The sequence below is a fragment of the Cryptotermes secundus genome, unplaced genomic scaffold (genome assembly GCF_002891405.2).
Source record: "Cryptotermes secundus unplaced genomic scaffold, Csec_1.0 scaffold828, whole genome shotgun sequence".
In the NCBI taxonomy this organism is placed as follows: domain Eukaryota; kingdom Metazoa; phylum Arthropoda; class Insecta; order Blattodea; family Kalotermitidae; genus Cryptotermes; species Cryptotermes secundus.
This window is the reverse complement of record NW_019720720.1, coordinates 199,714-227,511: the sequence shown is the minus strand read 5'-3', so window position 1 is coordinate 227,511 and position 27,798 is coordinate 199,714. Positions and strand designations below refer to the sequence as shown.

General features: G+C 38.7%; 2 protein-coding genes across 2 annotated transcripts; one reads left to right on the top strand and one right to left on the bottom strand.

Moving 5' to 3' along the window:
* Positions 1–396: 396 nt before the first annotated feature.
* On the bottom strand, positions 397–18,716 carry LOC111872175 (peptidyl-prolyl cis-trans isomerase 5). The gene is made up of 5 exons (XM_023865783.2): positions 18,528–18,716; positions 5,796–6,000; positions 4,612–4,731; positions 2,685–2,767; positions 397–1,518 (listed from the first exon to the last, which is right to left on the bottom strand). Exons 1-5 carry the CDS (start codon positions 18,597–18,599, stop codon positions 1,372–1,374), a joined length of 627 nt encoding a protein of 208 aa, XP_023721551.1. The 5' UTR covers positions 18,600–18,716; the 3' UTR covers positions 397–1,371.
* A 3,764-nt stretch (positions 18,717–22,480) lies between these two features.
* LOC111872167 (2',3'-cyclic-nucleotide 3'-phosphodiesterase) lies at positions 22,481–26,906 on the top strand. Its single transcript, XM_023865769.2, has 3 exons — positions 22,481–23,321; positions 24,209–24,630; positions 26,016–26,906. The coding sequence occupies exons 1-3, from the start codon at positions 22,981–22,983 to the stop codon at positions 26,666–26,668; spliced, it is 1,416 nt and encodes a 471-aa protein (XP_023721537.1). The 5' UTR covers positions 22,481–22,980; the 3' UTR covers positions 26,669–26,906.
* The last annotated feature ends 892 nt before the right edge of the window (positions 26,907–27,798 follow it).

Genomic DNA, 27,798 nt, shown 5'->3' with positions numbered 1-27,798 from the left:
TGGACTTGCCTAGTACTTTTATTTTCGGAATGACACCCGTGACCACTGTATGCAGTAGTAGTAGTGGTGGCAGTGAGATAAGATACCAATTGAAACAATACACTTGCTATTTACATATTTTTTAAACATCAAATATCAAGATTGAGTGGTTAGCACTCCTGATAAGGTTCCACGTTCAGATTTCAACCTGAAAGCTGGCTATCCTGAAGTGTTCATGGCTTTCCTCACCTCCTTTAGGCATATGCTCCAATTTACTCACAAATAATCTTCCTGTCTGGCACTACATACCCTAGGACCTTAAGAAGACATTGTAAAAACTAAGATTCAACAACAGGTGCCTCAAGATAAGCATCCAACTTAAGAAACTACTATACATTATAAGAAATACACTACAGATTTCAGCTGAAAGTCCTTCAATTTATTCATAAACATACAAAATGTATTTTAATATATATACATACACACACATAAAATTAATTAAATAATTTTCAGATGTAAAAAATGGATGAGACAGTATAAATGCCATTTTGCACGCAATACAAAATAGAAACTGTTATCTTGTATTATGTGCTAACACTCTCCAAGCTGTTTAAAAATTTGATACATTTACCAGTTGGATGTACTGCACAAAATTAATCTAATTGGCAAATTTTGATTTTGTTGAAACAAGCTCTTGTAACTGTATAATTTCTTATATTCTTCAGTCTTCTTTCACAGTCATACCAGCTTTCATTAGGATAAAATTCACACATTTGACTGATGACACTACATAAAGATAACATTAAACATTACAAAATTAAAGATAAAAGTACTACTAGACAGTGGAACAGTTTCAGTTGAAACAAATATGGTTTGGAAGCTTGGGAGGAGCAACAAACTAAAGATAGGGTAAGATATGTTTCTTCTTATAAACAACGAAGACGGTAATGTATTTTAAAGACAACGGCAGTTTCTCCAAGAGCTGTGATGTGATATGTTCTGTATTAACTGGTCTTCTGGTGTCCAATGATTTTTTTTACAAATTTTTAAATCATATCAATTTAAAATTTTTAGTTTCAACATATGAATCATTTCTACTCAAACCTGTTTCAAGCTATGAAAGTTAAGGTATATCAGTTACAAAGAGTCAGTCACATACAATATCAATATCACTTACAACTAACATAGATATGAGCAATAAGAATGAACTTTTTTATAAATAAAGTGACCATATAATGTTATCTGCATTTGTTTCAGTACCCCAGCATATAAAGAGAGCACCATTTCCTGCAGAGGGAAATACTCCTCAACTACCTAAGTGCAGAACAAGGAAGGGTGCCTAACTAACTACTTGCATACACAAACTCAGCAAAATGAGCAAGCAGGTATTATTTACTCATAAGAATTATCAGATGTGTAGAAGGGTGCTGGGGTGAGCACAATGCCTGATTCCATGATGACAACTGGTTTCACAGGTTGATCATCTGAATTAGTTTTCACTTGCTCAATCTTGTGGACTACAGCCTGGCCATCAATTACCTGCAACAGCAATAAAAATGATAACTTTCTTTATGCATAAATATCAGGCAAATTTGGTCATAACTATATATTTTAGCAGGCTTTTTCAGTGTTCCACTTTCCATGATATGCATTTAATTAAATGAAAGCCCAAAGAACACTACAGCCACATTAAAAAGCATGCAATGGGGATATATTATTAACAGTGCTTTTTGTCAGTTAGTATGCATCAGTATGCATACAGGCAGACAACTTAGGCATACTGGCAAACTTGTCAAAAGCCACATCTGGCAGCACATGTATATTTAGACTGTTACCCTGAAACCAAGTGTGAGAGTACTAGCAAACATGTTTCTGAAACACAAAATACAATTTATTACAATGAGATAATTTCGGTATCATAAACTAGTAAAATATTGGCCTCCATTTTATATAGAATCTTTGGCTATAGTGATCCAACTGAAGCAGTACATTCTTTTCAATTAAGCTACCCAATCAGAAATTCATACTGTTTACATGTCTGCATTGAAAAAACGAATAAACAATAACTTATTCTTATTAAGAATAGTACTTACTGAAAATTTCAAAAGAAGCATGATCATGAAACAGAAAAGATGAGGGAAAAAAGCCTAATTCCTTTGTAGTTTGGTTGATCTGGTTTATCCTATGGATGAAATTGCAATAAACTCAAGCTGCTTCATTCTTTCAAATATCATTTTCATATTTCTCGTCAGAGAGGATATCACATAAGGACTATTACTGCAAGAATTCAATTAAAAATATCTCTGGTCATGGGTCTCAAGGGCCTGGTGCCAAGATGCACTGATTGATGGTAAACTGCCAGTCATTAAGTAATTCTGACTTTGACGCTTAGGAATCACATACTTTAGTGACTCCAGAACAGAGAACTCCAAATTACTGGCAACCTTGACAGGTTCATACCAGTCCACCAATTGGCATGGCTTCAAGATTCCATATAAGTTTATGAATGATTGTTGAATATCAGGATGACTACCAGTAAGTTTGGAAAGATGTGGATGTTTCCATGTCCTATTCTAAGACATTATCTCAGAATTAGCTTGCAGAAACTGAGGAAAACCATGCAAACATCTCAGTCAGTTTAGCCAAGAGTGCAAATCATTGCACCATAATATGAGGTGGTGCTGGCAGGCTTACAGAATTCATACCTTGCCAAAAACCGTATGGTGACCATCAAGCCACGGAGTTGCCACTGTAGTGATAAAAAACTGACAGCCATTGGTGTCCTTTCCTGAAGAGCAGAAAATAATCGTTGTCAGTTAACATTGTCTACATTTAGTTCTGGTAACTGTCTAATCCTGCTATGCCTCAGATATTAATTAATTATTAACCTCAACATATTAATTATAGTATACATGAAATTAAAATTAAAGGCACAATGTTTCTTTGCTGTCATGCTATGAAACTTATTGCAACATGTGGATACATTCCATTGATCTTTGCTAAAGACATGTCTCATTGTAACTGAAGCAGTTACTGATCTATAGAGAAATCTGTGCTTCTAATGCTGTCTTACAACACAACAACTTGAAGATAAAAATCTCTCCAATTTCTGCTTCATGGCACACCACAGATAGGCAATGTTTTAAGTTCTATCAGGGCTATTCAGAAAGTTACCTCTGTTTATTTAAGGCAACTAATGTAGGAGCAGGGAAGAGCTCACCCATATGAGGTAGTGTCACATGACCCATTGCCTCATAGATCATTGCATAACTGGTCACCTAGTATTTGTTCTTGCCTCTATAGAGTGAGTTATGATATGTCCTGTGATTGATAATCCTGCAAGCAGCAAAATTTGCTTTCTTCATGCTAAAAACATGGGTGCTGTGGAAATCCATCGTGAATTATGGGTCCTTTATGGCCAAAATGTAATGAATGAAGGAATTGTAAGACAATGGTGTACAATGTTCAAAGGTGGGTGGGCAAACGAATGTTCACGATTAAGAGTGAAGTGGTCAGTGAGTAATGATCTTGTTCAAAATGTTGACCAAAAAATTTGTGAAAGATGGTGCTTCACAACTTCAGAACCTTTGTGTGAATTTCTACACATTTCAAGCACTGTTCTTTACAAGATTATCACAGTTAGGCTCACAGGTGTGCATAATATGCAGAAAATGGTTTTGGCTTTGACATTTTTAGAGTGATACCAAAAATATGGCAATGAATTTCTCAATCACATTGCATGAGTAAGAGGTGACGAAACCTGGATTTCATTTGTCAATGTTGAAACCAAAGAGCAGTCAAAGCAGAGGATTCACATACATCCACCAAACAAGCCAAAATAGCTTAACAAACGTCTGCAAGAAAGATAATGGCAACAGATATGGCAATGAATTTCTCAATCACATTGCATGAGTAAGAGGTGACGAAACCTGGATTTCATTTGTCAATGTTGAAACCAAAGAGCAGTCAAAGCAGAGGATTCACATACATCCACCAAACAAGCCAAAAAAGCTTAACAAACGTCTGCAAGAAAGATAATGGCAACGGTTTTCTGGGGCAGGAAAGGAGTGCTGATGCTGGAATTCATACAACAAGGGACTACAATAATGTCCGAAGCGTATTACAAAACATTAAAAAGAACGCCATAGGCCATTCAGAAAAAAAGGCGTGGAATGCTGATATTCGGTGTAGTGCCCCTCCATGACAATGCGCGTCCACATGCAGCTGCTCGCATTTGAACACTGCTGCAGCATTTCAACTGGGAGTTGTTTGACCACCCTCCTTACAGCCCTGATCTGAACAACTGCCACATGTTCACCTGCCTGAAAAACTGGTTGGAATCACAGCGCTTCAACAATAATGAGGAGTTGATGGAAGGTGTCAAAACGTGGCTGAGCTCGCAGGCAGTAGACTTCTTTGACACACGCACACAAAAACTTATTCCCCAATATGACAAGTGCCTCAATTCCAGTTAAAAAAGTAAAAAGTAGCTTAAGGATGTATGTATTTCTGTATATAATACAATTTTTTCTCACTGCTTATTTTGTTAACAGCTCACCAGAGGTTACTTTCCGAATAGCCCTTGTATGTACCAGTAACGATACTGATATATAATATTCAAAAAGCAGTTACCTGCATTTGCCATGCTGAGGAAACCAGATGCAGTATGTTTTATTTTAAAGTTCTCATCAGGAAAGTATTTCCCATAGATGCTTATAGAACCAGTGCCATCTTGCTTGATAATATCTCCACCTGAAACACAGAAACAATTAGATATTAATATAAGATACTTAAAGAAATCCAAGAAATATTTAACAGACTGTTAAGCATATAAGAATCAATCCACTAAAAAAGTTTACATGATTTGCAGTGCAAAATTGAATTAATGTGTCTCATTATTTACTTTTATTTAAAATATAAGAAAGTAATGTAACAGATAAATTTATATTGACGATTTATTATGCAACATGTATTTTGACTAATTATTTCAACCTTAACATAATTAGGGCCTGCACAAATGAAGCCTTCATGCCAGCCTCACCTTCCTGCTACTCACCCTGATTTCATACAGAATGCAACAAAGTCATGGCATACAGAAGAAATGGCATTACCAAAACTGATGTTTAGTTACTTTGAAATGTGATTCTGTCCCCCAGCCCCCTTCTTTAATTTGAACTTGAAATGTTGCTTGGTGTGTTTACATTCATAAATAACAAATGTAAGAGAGCTGATTATAAACTTATCTGCCTAACAATCTCTCAGTTAATCCTTGCAATGTGGATTTATCTTGGACTCTAGAATTTGGCTACTGATTTGTTATGCCACATTATAGTGTGACCTCATGTCATGGACCTTGTAAATTATGATGAAAACAACATATGAATACACATTATTGCACATGGTACTAATTTAATTTCAAAACACACAGAATTTTAAAATTTAAAGCTCCTTTTACAATCTCAGTAACTTAGTAACACTAATATGGGCCCACATTAAGATATTTCCATAACATGAGACATATTTAATGAAACTGCCTGAGAATGGTCCAAAATATAGACAAAAACATGTAGCAGTTATTTAAATAAAACCAATGTAAACATAATATTGGTTTATTTCTTTAAACATTTGTTGTGCTGGTGGTCAGATTATCACAAATAGTCATAAACTACTGTTGTTATATGCTTCTCTCATAGAGTGAAGAATCATTTTTAGTGTACAATTCTGAAAAAAAATATGTCAGTAATAAAATCTTATGTACCATACTGTACAGCCTGGTTATGTAGTACTGCCATAAGATAATATAAGAAGTCACTTACCTTGTATCATAAATTTATTAATCACACGATGAAATTTTGAGTTGGCATAGGTTTTACCATCAATTCCCTCTGATGCAATTGTAATAAAGTTCTTCACAGTTTTTGGAACATCATCTCCAAATAATCCAATCACAATTCTTCCACTGTGCTCACCTCCAATGCTTATGTCAAAATACACTTGATCTGTGACTTTGTATTTTTCAGCCTGTAAAAAACAAGCCATCACGTCATGCTTGGTAGCTTCAAAACATTTCAGGATAGAAAAGAACAGATCAACAGTGTGGCAGGTAAGTTATAACCTACTCATGCATGTTCTAACATGCACACTCCTATATAATCAGTGGAACCGTTCAATTCCATTAAACTAGCAAGCATGATAGGCATGCCTCATACTTGAGAAAGTCCCACTTCATCATGATACTCCACATAGGTATGGCATCAAACAGCAATAACTCACCCAGCTTAGATTTGAGGAGTATCCAGTTTTAATCCAAGCTGCAGTTCTGGCTATTCAAATATAGATTTCATATCACATTCCTGTTTCCAGGCAAATGCTGGGATAGTTACAAATTGGCTACGGTCACTACCTAACTCAGCCTTTCTTTATTATAACACATGCTCATATTCTAATCTTATCCAATGCCAAATGATACTCATAAAATAACCTTGAACACAGAAACCACCAAGTTTCCAAGCTTGATCAAGAGTGAATCCAATTGGAATCTGAGAGGCAAGAGACAGGTAGGATATAAAACAATATTTTAAGAGTAATGCTTATGGAACCTGACACTGATGATGATAGAAGGGAGAAAGAAAATGATTCTCAAGAAGCCTGTCTTAACCCTGGATCATCTATAACAGATCCTAAGGAACAGGTGGACTTTGGTTCACTTGGCTGGATACCTGCTAACCCACCCCTTTCGGTTGTTACAAAAAATACCATAGGTTTACCTGTATATCATAATTAGACATATTATCTATGTTTTTATGCATATGTACTGTAACTGACTTTAAATTTATGTTGTAGGTACAAGAAGGATGGTAGGGAAAACTAGATGTACAGACTGAAATGTGAGATAAAGATTGCAAATATGAGTCTGGTGTCACATAACTCTCACTTATGAGTTCTGGAAGAGAAAAATGTAGGCTGGTTTCAGAATTCCCTTTTTATACTAAATTATGAAAGAATGAAACATCATGAGATGACTACAATTGTGAAGCTTGTAAGATTTGAGGTTTTCACCATGACACCATGTTGTAAAGTATGTGCCCAAAAATGCAGTACTGAAACTCGTGCATCTCGAAAGCACATGTGCGTTTGTTGAAGGGGGATAGCTCCAGCTGCATGTGTTCCCAGTAGTGAAAAGGAAGTTGTGTTGTGCAGTTGTTGTTGGAAATGGGTCTTTCGATGGAGGAAAAAGTATTCATAGTTGAGTATTATTTCCACTCATATGGAAGTGGTCATGAAGCAGGACCGAGTTTTAAAAAGGAGACAGATCAATTCCAAGAGAGATTTAATAAGACGGCACCAAGTACCACAGTTATGCTCTCTATTGTTACGAAATATCACCGTTCTGGTAGTGTACTGTGTCAATGGAAGGGGAAGTCTGGTCGACCAGTAACTGTTTCGAAAAAAGAGAATCACGCACATGTTCTTCAGCAGGTGCTGCATTCGCCCCAACGAAGTCCACAATGAACGGCCTTGAAACTGAACGTCAGCGATACGTTCATTCGCCGATTGTTTAAGGACATAGGTGGATTTCTATACCAGATACAGGTTGGACAACACTTGACAGAGTCAGATATGTGAGCCAGGATGGTGTATTGTGGAATATTTCTGGCCATGGTGTACGAGGATCCAGATTTCTTGAGGAATGTGTGGTTCTCCAATGAAAGTCACATTCACTTGGATGGCTACATCAATCGCCAGACAACTCCCTTCCTTGGTTTTTGGCAGCCAGATGTTATTGTCCAGAAACAGCTACATAGTACACCTGTGATGATATGGTGTGCCATCTCAGCACACGGTATATTAGGCCCCTATTTCATTGAGGACGAGGAAGGCAATGCTCTTACTGTCACCCAAGAATGCTACAGGGACATGGTGATGGGACCATTTTTTCAGGATTTGAGAAGGTGCTGTCATGCAAGGGGCCTTCACATGAATGGACAGTGGTATCAATAGAATGGGATGACCAGCCATACTGCTCAAGAATCTCTAGCCATGCTGCAGGAAAACTGGTACTGACTTCCCATACCTGTTCCATTCCCCCGATCTTACACCACCTGATGCCTACGTGTGGGGAATGTTAAAGGAGAGTGTGTTCACCTGTGAAGATCCGCCAAACACTGTGCCTGCATTACGCGAATGTGATTGTGAATCTGCATGAACGATATGAACACTGTCTACAGCGAGGTGGTGCACACTTCGAAAACTTACATTACACATACCATGGTAACACAACACGCTAATAGTGTGTATGTTAGTTTCTTTCAGGAGAAATAAACTCACAGATGACAACAAGGTAATACTGTTCATCTTTTCATTTTAGTACTGAATATTTTGGCGCATACTATATTATGGCAGGTGGGAACCAACTTTTCAGAGGTACATACTGACTCCATTCCATGAAGATATAGGCAGTATGTTCTTCCAAAGCAGATTACCTAGCAGATTACAACACTGTGTAACAGTCCACACAGTTACAATATTTGTGAAATTTGTCTTTGCTTTCACTTGACAACTAACTTTCCATGTTGTTGGAAGTTCCACATTTATGGCAAACTGTGCTACTTCACTGCCATAAACAGGTGTGTTATGAAGTTACAGTGTCATCAATTTCATAGTGCAAAGTGTTAGCTTATGAAAACAACATACATTCCTCCCCACTAACTCAGTACACAGTCTGACCTTGGATTCCATGCAATTTCTCACTCTCTTTTGTTTTTCTTTGTTTATGCCTACTCAGCACACAAGTTTCAGAATGTGCAGATTTTAATATTTCTAAGTGAAACAATTATTACACATGGTCACATGGTATCCAAAGAAATGATGAATTATGAATGTATTATATGTAGAGTTCATCTAATTGCCCAAGACAGTGAATTAATGACTGATTTTTGTTTTGAATTATTTAATGATGCAGGACTGTATAGCCTTTAGCTTATCATGAACTGTGAGCACCAACATTCTGAAGCACAGTCATCACGGCCTATTTGAAGGTACTCTGAGCAGAATCTTGATATCTCTTGTCAATACAGCCAGTAGCCTGGCTGAGATTTAAACCGGGTACTTCCTGAACATGGGGCATGTGGTAGCATAGTTGGTTGAGGCACTATGCTACAAGCCAGAAGGTCGAGGGTTCGACTCCCAATGAGGGGGATTTTTTCCATTGACCTAATCCTTCCAACCGCACTATGGCCCTGGGGTCAACTCAACAGAAATGAGTACCAGGAATCTTCCGGGGGGGGGGGTAAGGGCAGCAGGTGTGTAAGGCTGACAACCTTACCGCCATCAGGGAACTGACTGTCTAGATAACGTGAGACCCTCGTCTCACAGCCCTATAGGCCTCCATGGTCTGCTACATGAACAGCATTATCTTTTTATTACCTTTACATCCTGAACACAAGCCTGGAGTGTTAAGGCTATACTAACGTGTAGTATCGGATATTGGTGTGATGACTATGAATAGTAAATGGTATTCCTTCTCTGAAGGAAATGACAGAGACCTCAGTCAGGGTACATATTTCTCCTGATCAATATTCAAACCCTGGATCTCCAGAACATGATACAGAAGTGTTAACCACAAATACTGTAATGTTCACCTCACAAGTGATGGTACGTTCTTTGTGTTAGGTGCACATTTCAAGTTTTCCAGAAAATTATATACTACATATGCATATATAAGCCTATATTAGGAGTGTCAGAATTGAAGAGCAGGGGTTAAAAATTCCCCTACACCCAATAGACCTCCACATACAATCTACTACCTAACCATGGGCAACACCAGGATTCTTTCCAAAGGGGTCGGGGTCAGCCAGCTTTCCAGAGGTAGGAAAGGGGGAGGAAGCCAGAAAATGTCTTTACAAACTTACATTTAAGCCATTAAAACAATTCTTACTGACTGTCCTAGAGAACTGAGAACAGCAGAACATTTGTTAACAAATACTTTTCATTTTGTTATTAACATCTGGTGCTGCTTGCCTTTGCTGGCACAGTCATTCTTGGTTTCAGACCCCACTGGGACCTATGGCCATATTTTTGTTCATTCCAAGACCATTTACATGTTTTGATAGATATTTTCTCATTCTCCTCAATTCTGACTTTTTTCAGAAGTCCAGGAGGAGCGGTACATGCCTGGCTCCCCCACCCACTCCCCATGCCAGCATCCATATTTCTGACTCACTACCCTCGTCCCAACGGTCTGTAATTACACTGTATTTGTATGTGTAAGTGACTGCTGGGTTAAAGCACAGCTTCTTTATTACTGCTTTACTTTATTTCTGCTCTCAAGATTCACATACTTTCATTTTTTCTTCTCCAAGTCATCCAGACCGGCTCTGGGGTACACCCAACCTCCTATCCAGTGGGTACCAGTGGCTCTTTCCCCAGGGTTAACGCGCCCAGAGCGTCAAGCTGACCATTCACCTTCAACTAGTGCCAAGGTCAAGAAAATCTGGACCTATACATTCACTCCCTTGTATGCCTTCATGGCATAGTACTTAATTAGTTAAGCACAGGGACAACTTTACCTTTTACCTGTTTCTGATCGAAATCATAGCTTAAATAAAACGCTGTGTGCAACTTGCTGAATCCTGTGAATGTATGAGAGGTAAGCCTGATGTCTGAAATTCATGCTTATGCTTATGCTTATATGTTAATTCCAATGGTTCTGATTTCAAGGTAAAACTAAGGAATAAATTCTTACAAGAAATCATATATTGACATACTGAGAAAAGATGACATGGGTGTCCATTTGAAGATATTACAATTACACCATGTGACACAGGTCACTTTTAGTGGATCAACTTCCTCATTACACATAATGGAGGATTATAAGAAGGCTGAGGTTCTTAATCTGGATTTTAATTCAAGATAGTGAAGTTCTTAATATTAAATGTAAAAGGGTAAAGCTATCCGTGTAACAGGCCATGAAGGCCCATAGGGTTGTGAGTTGTTGAGGCTCACACATTTTCTCCAGACTATCAGCTCACAGATGGCAGTAAGGTTGTCAGCCTTACCGCGCTGGCTGCCCTTTACACCCCAGGAGTTCTTAATCTTGTACAATTTTTTAATGCCTTGATAGTGTGCTTGTGGTTAATTTTATGACGCTGTCAATATACAGACTACATAATGTCGAGTGGTTGGATAACTGAGAGTTAGTCCACTTGGTACTGCCGCCACTATTGGCCTATTGTACCAGCCCCAGATGACAGATGGTGGCGATTGTGGAGCAACTGATGGAATGAAAACTGGCAGAGGAAACCGAAATACTGGGACAAAAACCGGCCCCAGTGCCATTTTGTCCACCATAAATCCCACATGACCTGACCTGGGCTAAAACCTGGGCCGCCACGGTGGGAAACCAGAGACTAACCGACTGAGCTATGGCACGGCCTCTGTCTCACACCATACTCAGGCCTAAATTGATGCTGAAAACGAACGGTGGATTCAAATTTTGAGTACCACAATACGGTCTGTGCTTTCTGCTGTACATCTGGCATTGCACTTATCACGCTGAACATGTAATCAAAGCTGCTGTCTGTTAACTACAGTTGGGAGGGCCGCGACTTATTTTAGACAAAAGTTTGCGTTTATGATTACATCGTAAATTCTACTATCGCCAGCCATTTCTTTTTCCTAAGCTGCGGGTGTCTGAAATCCCGGTATTCTTTTTGGTAAACCCTATGTTATAAATCGCGATTTTCCTTATATCAATCACTGGATTCAAATTTCACTGCCAGATTTGTATTAATTTGATCCTCAAATTCTATTGGATTTAATTATCTGGACCTCTGTCCCACGTAATTCTCCGGGGCTACTAGGTCGAAATTTCGACACAGATAAATAAATTCTCTTGAAAAATCCTTGGGACGCCTGTAAAACATTTAATAATTTTCTTTAGTATCATCATTCCTTTAGGAATAATAGCACCAGGATCTTGCATGTATAATAAATTTTTAATCCACAATTCAGATTGCCTAAGGGCTTCCATTCCATTAACAAATTCCACCCACTGATACATGTAAGTAACTCTGTTGGATCTTGCCACCTCTTTCTTGTTGGTTTCTTGCATTGGCTTATTCTTCGACCCTGAAGATGAAGGAAGTATGATCCTCCGAATAGTCAGTGAACTTCTACGGGACAATACGGCACTGCATCCCAGAAGAAAATCTCAAACCTCGTGTCTAATAATATCGCCTATTCGTGTAATGGATCAACCCTTGCCGAAAACCTTTTGAGAACCATATCTGTACGAGTATATAGTAGTATCCTACAATTTAAGTCCATTTAGCCTGCTGTGGGTCATTAATCCATTCCGCATACTGAAGGCATCACTTCAACACACTTTATTTTGCATGTATAAGCAGTGTTCTCAAAATAAAAACAGTCTGAAGAACTACTGTAACCCAGATCGATTGACACACTTTTCTCTTGGGTAGATCTTTTCTTCCCCACAAATTTGAAAGTGAAGTCACGTTCTCGCCCTCACTTCCAGAGAACGGCAACCGGCATCCGTTCGCGTTACAAGAATCAGGCCAGCGTCCTATGTTTTTCTTACTAACTGGAACTCTAGATGTTTAATTACGTTTATAGTTTCACTTCTCGCTCTATACGTCGCCTAAGTGAAGATGACTTACTGTTGGAACGTCATCCCTGATTCTTTCATTTCCTTTCAGCATAGTTTCCTATTAGGAAATTATCTTATACAACAATCCATAAACCGCAAATTTAAAGTAGCCTATCCGCAGTTTTCCAGATGCGTACATTCTTGATCTCGGCATTAGATGGTGGTGAGCGGCCAGCTTACACGTTCCGGTCGCCTCACCTCCGGTACGGACCGTTACTCCGGGGATTTGCCTCTTTACATACGCAACACACAGTATTGAACACGGGTTTAAATCTCTGCGTTCTCTTACAGATTTTGAAACAACACGACAATTTTAACGAAAATTCATGTGAATATGTTGGTATATTCACTGACATAAAAATACCAATATAGTGGCTGCTCAAACACACGAGGTTGAGAGCAACACTACGTGACGTCTTTGAGAACAAGACCCTGAATCTCTGTGTGACGATACAGCCTCAGAGATTATGTAACTTTTAGATTGTACTAATGGGGCCTAGACTGCTCGAAATCTGTTTCAACTGTTCTGTTTGAGGACAATTTGGCTGACGAGGTTACTTACTTGTAGGCAAATGGGCACAGGATCGAATCCTATTCGAGTTAGTATCTTATTGGCTGCAACTGTGAAAACTTTATACCTACATACAAATTTGTTCCTATTATTATTATTATTATTCTCTAGAAAAACTATTTGATATACGAATACAAACTTCTTCATTTCACTATAACTCGAGCATATTCAGTCAAAGACTTGGGCGTATACCTTGATTCTAAACTTCATTTTCATGATCATGTTAATTTTATATTTTCGCAGTGTATTAAGATGCTAGGTATAATTCGCAGTATCACATTTAACTATTCAACCCTTGGATGCATGTTCATTTTATATTTTACTTTAGTTAGATCCAAGGTTGAATACGCTTCAGTAGTTTGCAATTCCATTACGTCAACTGATGCAAACAAACTAGAACGCATTCAGCAGAAATTTACGGCTCTCTGTTTTAGACGTTTTTTTCCTCAAGTAGGTTACTGTTACGATTTTGCTTTAGAACAATTGAAATTGCACACCTTGCATAAGAGGAGATATCATCTTGATGCGCTCTTCCTTATTCAAGTTTATCGTGGTTCTGTACTTTGCCCTTCTGCTTTGGAAATTGTCGGCCTTCGGGTCCCTGTTCTATATATCCGAGATTTTCATATGTTCAATGTCTGTTCTGTTAGTAAAAATTGCCCCTCTGCTAGATGCGCTTCTGCTGCTAATGTTGTCCGTAGAAACGTTGACGTCTTTGGACCAAAAACTCTGTTGATGAAACATATCTTATACTGAACTAATTTAACTCTTACTATTATCACTCTTTTTATTAATTTCGTTATTATTATTAATTAAATATTTATGTTTCTATTGCACTTCTAAAAACACTTAGTTTTATGATTATTATTATTGTTATTATTATCATTTATTTGCTTGTTTGTTTACTTTTCTTCATAAATTGCCCGTAACTTATTTTTGACTTATAATGTGTTTGTCTAATGTTTGTATAACTTACACGTAATTACTTTCATCTACACTGTGCTAAGTCTGTAATTGGCCTTGCGGCTGTTGACTTGGCACATAAATAATAAAGAATTGAATTGAATTATTATTATTATGGAAATGGAATTCTGTCAAAATGCCACATTTTTACATTTATGTGCATTTTAGCATTATATTAATCACTAATTGAAGTTTTTATTTTCAAGACTTCAACTCTGTCCAGCCGACCGTCACATCACACCAATGGTACGCGTCCTATCGGTTGAGAAACACCAATTCAGCAAATATGTTTACTCCACTGATACAGACATTTACACTCGTGTGTACCGTACTGCTGTGATGGGTCTCTCACCAGACTCTTTTTAGTCTAGTTTCCTTATTTTTATAAAATAAAAGTAGGCTTATGAGATCACCTTCCTATCTGTGTGTCCGTGTGTCTCTGTCTCCCCCTAAACTTTTGAATGCCTGAACTGATCTTTACGAAACATGGTATGTATATATCATGGAATCTGAGCCTCTCAACGGAGTACTCCATAAATCCCTCCCATCAATCTGTGCGCCTGTATGTGTATCCTCCATATCGCTGCTAGGCACAGGCTCGGTAATGTGCACCCCTTCTTTCGTTGTTAGGCAACGGATCGCTAAACATGTATCCGCGGAAGAAATACATGCAACAACAGAAGAACTGTTGGCTGAGTCATTTTCTATGCAGTCCGCGTCTTATCAAAGGTCAGTCTGTGAGTCTGTGTATCCCCCTATTGTTGCTAATAACAACTAGGTAAAGACGTTCCGGTGACAGCGAAGAACTGAAAACGTCGTCTTCTATGCGGTCCGTATCGTATCAAAGGAAAGTAGGTCATCAGTTCTTACCAGAACTTCTTGTTAATGTTATTATTCTTGGTTCCAAAGCGTACTAGCATTATTAAATGTCTGTAGGTTTAACTGCTGATGACTGTTAGCCGTGTAATTATCAAGGAATTGTTGCCTACCGTACTCCGATCCTCGAAACCAAGGGTTAGAAATACCGGTGTACATGACAACATGTACGTACAGGAGGGGGGAAGGACATTCTTAGCAAGCGTCTAAGAATTACCAGTTTTGACTGATTTGAAATCGTACTGCTAAAAAAAACTCCGTGGTTTTAGTCCGCAAGCGAACTATACCGACCGAGCGACCGCCGCTTTTCGGCGAAGTTCGTGCCAACTTTAGCGGATAAAGAGGGTCGCGTGGTCAGCGCAACGAATCTCCACGGCCATTAATCTCGGTTTTCTAGACCGAAGCCGCTATTTCCTTGAAATAGCTCCTCAATTATCCTCATGAACCCGAGTGGACCCCGTTCAAGACCCACTACTTATCAGAAAATCTGGTAGCCCCGGGACACGAACCCGGACCTCTGGATCTCTGACCACTAGACGTCACGGGCGGTCGAAATATGCTGAATATAACATGAAGTAGCCAGATTTTCTTACTTCGCCGAATGAATGTATGTGTTACAAACTATACTGTAATGTTTTCAAAGAAGAGAGCTGATAACTGGTAATGAAAGTTGAAGGTAGTGTGACGTGTCTTTGCAAGCAGTGATTTGTGTTCGTAAGGCATACAAAGGTAGCGGAGAGATCTGTTACTCCAGAGAGTATACACAGAGTGACCGGAGCAACTGGAACACTCACAGTGTCTGCGTGCATAACTGCCTGTCTTATGAATTAAATGGTGGTTATGACAACCTGGACTCAGCTATTAAAAATACCAGACAAGCTCTCTTTCGGACAATTCCTTCCTGCCGAGAAGACAGATTATCGTCCAAATGTACGCGTCACTACTGAGAGAATCCGTGGGTTCCGTTGACCTCGCGATCACATCTAAAAATTAGTGTGAAGTTCACCGACCGGTTACATCAACTAACACGAAGCAAAAGAAGAAAGCAACTGACTAACCTATTGGCCCGGACTGGACTGGTAGATTACGCTGATCGGATGGAATGCAATCCGCGGTTAACTCTATGCTAGTGCTTAGTTCGGGGTGCATTTTGAAACGTATTTAAAAGCGCCTATGAGTCATTCTTTCATCCAAACATGTATCACCCGCATTTTCGATGCAGGAATTGAGACAAAACGACAAATATTAGTAAAATTCGTCCCAAAATAAGCTGCCTAGCCATATCGGCTAATCCGAACTCCCATATTACTCGTATTTCGCAGCTTAAACGATTTTTGGCGAGTTCGCAACGGAAAGATGCAAGACTGCGTAGATTACCTTCGCCATGCCGATCAGCGTGTCAGCAATAACCACGAAGCGCTGAGCTAGATGTCATAAAATTTTATACTGAGCAGTTTTAGTAATATCTGTAAACACATTCCAATTTTTAGGATTTTAGGTTTTCACGGCGGTGACTATGAAGAAATCAGTCTTCTCTGTAGATATTGTGTTAACCGACGTTCCTCCGAAACGCCGGTTAACACAATATCTACACGGCGCCACATCCCAGAAGACTGCTTTTTCATATTCCAATTTCTTTTAAAAACATTCACATTTAGTGGGTAATTTATACGAAGCCCTTCACGCGTTTATGCACTCGTCTCGTGCATTAGTCACGAAATAGTTACATAAATGAAAAATGTTTCGAAAATTTGTTGTTGAGAGAAATGAAACATTCACACTTTTTCGCAGTCTTACAGTTTTCGTGGTACCTAAACAGAAGGGATAATTCTTCTCGAGAACTGCTGAGCTGATGATAAAATGTTATACTGAAGTAATATTTGAAAGCATAAAATACTGTAATATAGTGACGTTCCCTTTTCTTTTAATAACAATATATATTTAATTACAGTGGAACCTCGCTTAACGAGCACCTCTCATAACGAGCAAAACAAATTGTAAAAGGATGACTCGCTTAACGAGCGACGTTTCGCATAACGAGTGACGAGAGGGGAAGTCCCGGATTGTGCGCTTGCTACATCAGTCTGTGTTTAGCACTCGTTCCGCTAGCATCTTAGTGTCGCTTGTGATCACACATTTTTCCAAACTCGTGTTCAGACATATTATTTGTGATTTTTTGTGCAAAATTTAATAACCCTTGCAAAAATGTCCCCGAAGAAAAACCCGCAAAAAGACAGCCATAAGAGAATAAAAATTACCGTAGAAATGAAACTAAAATCATTGAAAAGCGAGAACGAGGTGTGAGTGTGGCTGATCTAGCACGCACATACAGTCGGTCTACATCAACGATTTGCACGATTTCGGGTTGCATTGTGTTTCACAGCAAGAAGCTGTGGAGGAGAGTTTGTCAGAGGAGGAAGAGGAGGAGGAGGTAACAGCAAAGCAACAATCTTCTGGCGCAATATGAGAAATGCTGAAAGCATGAGAATCTGTTACATCGTACATTGAGAAGCATCACCCTAATAAGGCAGTGGCTATGCGCGCTACAGATTTATTTAATGATAATGCTGTGTCGCATTTTCATCAAATTTTGAAGCGTCGGCAAAAACAAATGTCTCCAGACAGCTTTCTAGTAAAAAATAATTAGATATGTATCATAAATAACAAACTAATTATTTCGATTTTTTTTTCTGCAAATCGAATTCGCGTTCCAGGTTGGTTCATTCCGCATAGAAGAAAAGATGAAGATGATTCACGCTCCTTAACAATGTATATATAATTTTCTTTGAATAAACGTTATACACAAAATTTTTTGAGTATTTTTTTCGGCATGGAACGCATTATCGTATTTTACATTAATTTATATGGGAAAAATTGTTTCGCTTAACGAGTGTTTCGCATTACGAGTAAGATCAAAGCATAAAAGAAATAATCCTTGAAACAATATATTTAATTACTACTATATTTTTGGGCTAATTTTTATAACATTTTACAACAGGATGGGAGAGTGTGGACTGATTTCATCTGGCACAGGATAGGGCCCAAATGTGAGATCATGTGGACACGGTAACGTTGGGGGTCTTAGTCTTTGCGATACAGTGACTATCTAAAACAATACACGATTTTACGCGACCCCAGTGATATATGGCAACAGTAGGGACTTAATACTTGGCAGCAGTAGGGACTGAATACTTTTTTATTAACATCTCAGTTTTACTTTAGGGCATTTGTTTTCGCCCAGTAAATAATAACTAGACATCACTGGCATATACCCTAAGCTGCTCTGTTGCAATTCATTTATAGACATCTATAATATTTACACGAAATAATCTCAATAGTTTTTCTAAGTATGGAAAGACTGATTAGGTATTTACAAACGAACAAACGCAAAGCAAAGACATATCGACTGGGTAAATGATTCAGCTTGATATAAATCCATCTCTCTTCGTCTGATGAATTTATAGCACTTACCTGGGTTGCGGTGAGGGCACAGAACAGTGATATCATTACACAAATTACACTGTAAATTGCCTTTCCTGCCATTCTTGCAAACTTCGAACACACTGTTCGGAGCAGTTCTGGGGATTCGGAGTAGCTAACGCTTGCTCTTCCTTCCTAGCAGTGCTGCTATTGAAGTAAATGAACGGCCGCCCTCCCTGAATATTTCTGCCAGCTGGAGCGCTGGAGGGACGGTAATCTCATCAACACAGCTGCAGCGGTGGGGCCGAGGAGAGGACGTCATCGCAACTTGTCTACGCTACGCTGGGGTGTTCGTAAACTGCTTACCTCATTAATCCTCTCTGTAGAGGCCTATATACTGTGTTGGACACTTCTTCGGCTTCTTTCTTATCGACCCAGTGGGCACTGGTAATGTCTGAGGTGGAACCGCACACAAAACACTTTCCTTTTTTTCGTGCTATTGTTTAAGGCCAATGCCGTGCACAATCGCCAATTCTGGAACCTCATTAAAACAAAGCTGTCTTCAAAAAAAAAAAAGAATCATGTCATGTGTTAGNGGCGGGAAACGTCCGTTAATTTGGCTCAGTGACCTCCTTTGGAGGTATGAGGTTCTTTTACGTGCCGCAAAGCTATGACACGGGACCCACGGCTTAAAGTCCCTCCCGGAGGACTTATTCCCTGAATTTTTCCGCCCTTAAAAATTCGACGACCTCCGCCGGGTATTTGAACCCGCGTACTAGAGTCATGAGGTGGGAACGTTACCTCTAGACTACGGAGGCCGCTATGCCATGTGTTATTCCCAGATGAGATACAAGATCAAGAATTCTTCCTTGGGTTTTAAAGAAACGATCATGACAGTCGGAAGTGGTTTTAAATTCATTTAACAAATAAGTGACTATAAAGAACCTATTTCGCAAATAAAATCAGGTGGCAGGCTGAATGGCTGTGGTTCGGCTTCTCTCACAGACGGGGTTTTCTATTTATTACATGGCCAGACCAGCTCTTGGGCTCACCCGGCTTCCGGTTCAGACCTTTCCCAAGCATAAAATGGGCGGGATGTGAAGATGACCAGTCACCTCCATATTATGCTAAAATTCGGAATTCATGGAGTTATATGCCCGTTCGCCTACATGTCCCCAATGTGTGGTGCTTGGATAAACACAGAACCTCAGCCGTCCTTTCTCAATTGGTCCTTGAAAGTTGCTAGCATCTTCACTTTACAAAATTTAATATCGATCCAGCGACAAATGATGACACCTGTATACTCCTACTTCCACATCTTACTTCACCAACATTATTGGCACGAACATATGAAGTAGATTCTCTGTGTAGGATTTGAGGCCGAAGTATACAAGGTCTGCTAACGCTCACCCAGTTACGTCACGAGCACATCATCATGACCTCAACTTCGAAGTAGCTGAGACGGTAGTTACACGCGGATGACACAAGTGTACTAATATTTGGCAATAACATGCATGAAACTCAAGCAAAACTTAGCCCTGTTTTGAATACCTTAAAGTACTGGTTTACCATTAACGGCATGTCCCTAAATTTAAAGAAAACTAAACTCTTAAAATCTGAAACAACAATGTTTCAGTACTTCATATTCCTTATTGAAAACAACCCGTTGCCTAGTTTGTTTAACAATAATTTAACATCTGTTTTCCAATTAATAAATGTACCCATTTCTAGCCCCAGGAATCTAATATTTCTTTCATTTTGGAACAATTCATCTTTGTAGCTTAACTGAAATGGTGTGTTCTTTGATAAAGGTAATATCGTCTCTGTGCTTAATTAATTAAGCACTACGCCATGAAGGCGTATGGGGGAGTGGATGTATAGACCTTGGCAGTAGCTGGAGGTCAGTGAGTCCGCTTCAAGTACCTGCCGCTCTGCCGCCGGTACCTACTGGACAAGAGGTTGGGTGGGTCCCAGAACCGGTTTGGACGCTGCGGAGAAGAGAACATTCTTGGCGCTACAGGGACTCGAACTCTGACCCATCGGTCGTCCAGCCTGTAGCCAGTCGCTATACCGACTACGCTATCCCGGCTCCTTTTATTATATTATTTACTAATCATTAACCATTCCCACTACTATACTCCCCATGTTTGTGTGTATAACTATTGTATTCACGTGTATATCATTCGATATGAATATATTTTTAATTTTCATTGGTTGCATCCTGTTGTGTTTATTGTATAAAATTCTTTATCGGGATCAGTAATAACACACCAACGAATTTATTTGTATTTTTATACCTTGTATTATTATAGTGTAACAGTTGTCAACTATTCAGCTTCACTGTACCATCACATTGAAATGCAGTTCAGTAGTATGTGAATGTACCATGTATTTGCCTGATGATTGCTTTAAAAGCCCAAGCATGTAGCTAAGGTCATATTGACCTAGACCGGGCATGTCCAACTTCAAACAGACTGTGATCGACTTTTTAGTGTCAGAACTGCCAGTGATCTGCCACCCCCTCCTATTATCGTACCTCGCTTTAAGCAAAAATAAGACGACACATGATGTTTGTTATAAAAGCAACATACATTGAAAGTACTGACTACTTTAATACGTATTGTCCCTTCAAAATCTGAATATAATCATTTTATATTACAAATGAATTTACATGCTTTTCACGTATAATTTCCTTATACGTCTATGAGACAGACCAAAAATCGTCCCGCGATCGACGCGTTGGACATGCCTGACCTAGACCGTTTCATTGTTGTGTTACAACGGATTCCAATAAAGAATTGTATATATTTTTAACTACTATTTTACTTTGTTTTGGTGCTTTTGTTGTAACCGTCTTATGGTAATTTGTGTGTTCTTGACAAATTTTATGTTCAGTGCTGATAAGCACTGAACATTACAACACCCGCAGCCAAAAAGGGAACGCGCATCACGAGACACGATACACACGGTATATAAGAGGAACGACTTCCATAGTGGAGGAACCATGCGCGGGTTTTGAATTGGGACAGATAAGATGAATATCTTAACAAGATTTTAGTATACAAAAATTTTATTATAACTAACGAATATTTTAAAATACTTTTTAAATAATTTTACATTGACATAATGGCATACAATGCAATAGATTAGTGTAAATGGAGCACCTGATGATGGCACTATGGTGCCGAAACATGTTGTGAAGTGACAGGTAAAAGTGGATGCACTGCAAGACGGACACTGTATATATATCATGGACGAAAATCAGTGCAACAGGACGCTAAAATACAACAACATGCTGATAAGCACATTTATGAATCCTATGAAACGCAATTCTATGTATGTATGCATACGTTGTGCCGAATTCACCGGAAGTCAGAAACATCTAGTAACAGATATAAGTTTGGGGCTTCTACCCGCGGGGCCTCGAGTTCCATTCCGATTGATTTCTTGCGAGATTCGTGGTAGGTTGTGTGGCTGTGCAGCATGGGTGTTTCAGAGTCTTTTTTTTTTCGGTTTCCTTTGGTATCCACTACTTGACCACTAATACCTGACATGTAACATAACCGCGCCTTGCAACACTGCATCTGCATCTAGGTCTGGCACATACGTATAACACTCCCATAACCACTCGCAAGCATTTGCCTGGTTACAGAGCACATATTTCCGAACACACGTTACCACAGTTTACTACGTTACATAGTAGTGTCTCTGCTTGGTGAGTGATTCGTGTTGGGTACTTACTTGAACTTGCTTGGCTTACTCTTCGACTTCGAAGCAGGAGGCGATGTGTTCCTCCGAAATCACAAATTGTAGGTTGATCTTAATTAGGCGTTATAACCCATACAACCCGTAATGCCCGTAATACAGGACTTGGCTACTTGAACTTCCTGCAACAAAAAAGTAATCGGAACTACAATCGATTATTGGTTCGTGTATCGATTAAGTCAACGACTATGATAAGAAATAAATCGAAATATATTCAGAATGCGTAATGTAGTAATCCGTGTAATTCTTGCATGCTAGGTGATCCGTGGGAAGGGTTTAACAATAGTTAACGATGGTGGATTGCGATGATGTGTTTTTTTTTTCTTTAAATTACGTTGTTCTTGGGCCTGGTAACCAAATGTAGAAAGTGATAACCGAACGACGTGCCCTAAGTTTATATAAGGCCCATAATTTTGCTTACTACATAAGTAAAAATAAGCCTGTTCACAAGTTCCTAGTTATATATAAATTCTAACTCCACAGTCCCAAGATTGTTAATATCTACCACCAAGCGCAACTTCATATTTTTACCCAAACAGCTGCAGAATAACAAGCGCAGAAGAGCTTGTGTTTTTTAACATTTTTGTTGTTGAAACACCCCCAGTTTTGACTGGTCAGGTGATCAGTCCTGACATCCAACTTCATTGTTCTTGAACTGAAGGAAAGATTGAGTGTCTAAGGCAGAAGGCATCTAACTAAATTTTCCTTATATGGGTAACGGTCTATAAGGAGGTCAGCCATGGGACAAGCACAGAGTACCTCAGAAACATCTTTCTCAGAATGTGAACATCCAGGGCCTATTCAATCAGATAATCCCATGTACAATGGGAATTCCAACCATTTGGTGCCATACCACAATGGCTTGACACTACAGCAACATATATTTGTCAATGCATACATTAGATTGCCACCGTCTTTAGACGATAATGTGACGTTAGATTATATACGTATGTCCAAAGTTATGTTTGTGATGCGGGGTCTCCCTAGAAGTGGAAGGCGTGTAGTTGTACAACATATCCAGTCACTATTTAGTGATGCTGTTGTTTGCTCAACTTCAGAATATTTTGTGAAGTGTGAAAGGTGAGTATTTGAACAGCAGTTGTGAGATGGAACATACAACCTGGATTTGAATACGTATACATTGTGTTTTGTATATAAAACAACATGTCATGCACACCTGGGTTACAGCAGTGGTTTTTAAACCCCATTCAAGAAAAAGTGTAACAATATTGTGCAGGCAAAAGATGACCATTTAGAGCTAGTGTTTAAGATTTGTGAATCTTCGTAATTATGATTAGCTGTTAATTGAGACCTACAATAATGACATGAGCCATTCTTCTTTTAGAAATCTAATACATTTTAATTTTAGTGTAAACAGGTAACTATACAGAAATGCTGGTTCTATATGCATCTTTTCAGTCCTGCTAGAGTTTGTATGCACTCTGCTATATGACTACAAGTGCATGGTGCGTGGCACATGATACGATGCACTAGAAGCCTGTAGGAATACAGAAAATGGCCTCTTTGGTGATGAGTGTACATAAGTGATATGCAGTTTCTTCCCACATACTCATAATCTATGAGCACACGAATATACACATGCATGCGTTTGTGTGTCTGTACTATTTACTATTCCTCAACAATGAGAAGGCAATGACCACGAGCAGGTACTGTGCATGCTGAAAATGTCTGCATGATTTTCAGGCAGCTCTAGCAGTTGCTGTTGGCACAGTGAAGCTCAGTGTGTTCCCAGCTGAACACTAGAATGAACAAGCTTGATGAATTTTGCTCATCACTTGACTAGCCTTCCTTTTGTTGGAGGATAGTAGGTTCTTTCTTGAATATTAATTAAATATGTAAATTATTTTCATTGACTGGAAAGCACAACATTTTTATACTTCAGCAGTAATGACAGATCATAAGATTAGAAAAATTTATGTTTTGCTCTGTTCTGTTGTATTTTATAGATATGAGTTTGACCCAAATAAATTAGACGAAGCAAAAATATTTTGCCAAGAAAAGGCACAGAGTGCATGTGAGGCAAGTACACATGTGGTTGTTATTGACAACACAAATATGAAGAAGTCAGAAATGAAATATTATTTTCGATTAGCTGCTGATACCCGCTATGTTGTTGTTTTGGTGGAGCCATGGAAATTTAATGTGGAACAACTGGTACAAAGATGCCATCATGCTGAAGATATAGAACAGCTATGCACTCAATTTCAGCATTGGGAACCGATCATCCCTTTGTATTTTGGATGGTTCCTTAATGAAGCTGATTCTCATATGTTGAAACTAGTTGGTATGGCTTATTTGGAAGAGTGTCTCAGAGTTCCAGAGTTCGCAAAGGACTTCCACAGCTTCGCTCATGCTTCAGATATCAGAGGTTTGTAGATATAGCAGATCATAACTCATTCATTCATTTCCATCTCTTAATCCAGCCTAAAACTGTTCACCATCTTGTATTTAAAATGACATTGAAACTGTTGCACTGCAATGGAAAGTGCCTGAAGATAGCTTAGCAGGGCTAAAACACATAGCAATTGATGTGAACAGTTTTAGGTTGCATTTGAGACAGGAATGAATGAGTGAGTGATACATCAATGCAGGATGCTCATATATAATATAATGTTGATAAGTTTAAATCTTTAAAGCATATGTGTTAACATATTTATAAAACTAACTATAATAACAGAAAATTCTTACAAGACAACCAGAAGACAAAGAAAATACTTTAGAAATAATATCATTTTTCACACGTGACACATGGCTGCCAGACTGAATCAAAAGGTGAAAGTCACCATAAGTTTGGAAGTGCTTTGTTATGGACCTGATGTTTAATTTTTCTGAGGTACCAAAGAAGGGAAGGATGAACTGGGAAGAATCAGAAATGTCTATTTTCCTTCATATGCTGCATATGTTGAGGCTAGCAGGGACTAAATTAATAGGTGAAAAATTATGTCAAAACTGATAGTGATGTTCTACACTACATGTACCAAGAGATTGTGGGGTTTAATTTTCAGAGTTTAAAGCTTTTCCTGGTGAGGAAAGCAATACCAAAATTATGTAACCAGGTCTATATCATTGGGCCTTAAGCAGTCCATAGTTATTCAACTAGTCAAGAAATCCCATTGTTTTATGGAACCTCAGGGTTTATTGCCTGTCACTGAACCTATTAAACCATTTTAATCCACTTCATATCTTCACAACTTATATATTTCTCCTATGTCAGTTCTTGTATTACCTTCCCATCAGTACCTTAATGCCCCAAATATCCTATTTACATTGTGTTCCCATGAATGCTACATACCCTGTCCATCCTGTTATGTACAATGTGTATATATACGAAGGCACATGCATGCACATGTGCGTGTGCAGTTTGACCACCTGATGCTCTTAGAGCAGGACACATGACTCTTATTTATAGGCTCCCAGATTTGATCCTGGGTCAGATCATGATGAAGATTTTTCTGTCTACAGATAAAATTGAAGTATTGAAGAAAGCCAGGCTTTGCAATTTTGAGTCTATATTAACTGTTACTTCCCCAGCTTCCTTCCCCTCACCAGATGAACAGAGGCCAGGAAGCTTAAGAAACCAGCACCATTTGCCATGATCACACACACTAAGATTTTAGTATTTTTACTAGAATTGTAATATTATAAAATATTCATACAGGGAACCATGTATAAACTGTGTCTGTCTGTGCTGCTGGCACACTGAAATCTTTGTAACAAAATCATTATAAATATATTTTCACTTCCCTGTTTCAGGTATGCTTGACTATTACCTAATGCCTGAATCATGTAAAGGTAGAATGCTGCACTGCACTTCCAAATTTTGTTCCTTTGGTGATGTACCAGGTTCATTTGAGTACACCAGCAGCAAAAATGTTCTTGAAGGATGTGGACAGTGTTACAAGTTGTGCATTGTGGGTTTTGTAATGACACCCAGAACTTTTGGGGCTCGAGTGAAATTAGATGCAGAAGAACTTAAATTATGGGACCAAGAATCTGAATCCCAGTTATCAACGTCTCCAGGTGTCAGTTCAGGTGTTAGACATTTAGTTCACAGCAGCACGCATCAAAATCTGACAGTGATCAACAGTATGAGAGAGAGCCCATGGTACCCTCATTGTCATGCAACACTTGTAAGTTCAGAGGAGCTGGAGCAATCATTTCAACCCACAAAAGGCAAGGGTAGTCGGGCTCACATAACATTAGGATGTGCTGAAGGGATAGCAGCTGTCACCACGGGCTATGATCTCCTTGACGTGATAGAATGTGAAGAAACTCCTGATATAGCCAGCAGATGCAGGACATTTTCTTTGCCCAGAGGGTGGCTAAGAGATTATGGAAAGTCTCGTTGGGTATTGTATATGTGTCGAGAAATAACTGTTAGTTCACTTTTCACGGGTTATTATTAAAGCCATACTTACTTCTCCTGTTTTTGTACTATTCAATTATATTAGGATATTTTTATTCTGCAAGTGTGTGTTCTGTATAACTGAATGGAATTTGTAAGTTTACTTTCATCTTAGTGCTCATGTTGCTTTGAATCTTAGAATTAAGGTGCGGAAAGATAATGAGAATTTCTGCATAACTTGTCATAAATTTTTATTGTACTTGCAACAATTTTCCATGATAAAGGAATGAGGAATCATAGTTTAAAATGTTGTACTTATATGGTAATTTCCTCTTTCATACTGTTGCCACCTTTTCCCTGTATTAAATCATATTCAGGAAGCTGTTGCCAGAAGGTATTAATTAAAGCTATATTTTACAGAATCACGTTTTAACTTTTTGTAGTATTCTTCTCTTATGGACATACAAATTCTGTGGCATGATGGCTTAAAGCCAGTATAGTGGAACAAATAGATGCGGCCATTGTTAGGCAACGGCTTGGTAAACACATGTCAGTGGCTATGAATAAGCATGCAATAATATCTTCTGTGCATCTATGCCAAGGTTAGATAATGAGGGCCAACTGGACAAGCCAGTCAGTAGGAAGTTGGAGTCAGTGGTTAGGAATCTTGAGGTGCATCAACAAGAGCTGTCACCTAGCAATGACTAATGAACAGACAGAATTCTTTATGTATGCTGTAGTTGTAATGATTTAGAGTGTGTAAATCAGTGAGACTGTTTTAGTTTGTAGTAATGAGCTATAAGCATTCATCCAATCCAATTATCAATCCAAATCCTGTGTCTAGTCACTAACATGTGACACACACACACATATATATATATACTGAAATGTATTCCTTCACTAGACATATATTTCCTTTGCCTATGAATATCGGATGTTCCGCTCTATAGTCTAAGCATCTTACAAAAAAAAAAAATACAAAGATTACAGCAGATGCTGGAAATGCTCTGTCTTTTCAGCAGAATCTTCAAGCCTAGCACTGATTTCATCTAATCCTTCTTCTACTTTGCTCTAGGAAATGGTAGAACATCTACCAGTGAGCACTACATGTCAGCCGACACATAAACCCTGAGCCCTTTGTTATGTTAACTTCTGACCTATATGAAAAGCACTCATTCACCAATTCGTTTA

Bases quoted from the DNA above. Each gene is read 5' to 3' on its own strand.
- LOC111872175 (XM_023865783.2), bottom strand. From the start codon at position 18,599: ATGGCAGGAAAGGCAATTTACAGTGTAATTTGTGTAATGATATCACTG. The intron at 6,001-18,527 runs GTAAGTGCTATA...TGTTTTTTACAG, and splicing joins GTGCCCTCACCGCAACCCAG to GCTGAAAAATACAAAGTCAC. The intron at 2,768-4,611 runs GTAACTGCTTTT...TCTGCTCTTCAG, and splicing joins CCTCAGCATGGCAAATGCAG to GAAAGGACACCAATGGCTGT.
- LOC111872167 (XM_023865769.2), top strand. From the start codon at position 22,981: ATGGGACAAGCACAGAGTACCTCAGAAACATCTTTCTCAGAATGTGAA. The intron at 23,322-24,208 runs GTGAGTATTTGA...TGTATTTTATAG, and splicing joins TATTTTGTGAAGTGTGAAAG to ATATGAGTTTGACCCAAATA. The intron at 24,631-26,015 runs GTTTGTAGATAT...TCCCTGTTTCAG, and splicing joins TCATGCTTCAGATATCAGAG to GTATGCTTGACTATTACCTA.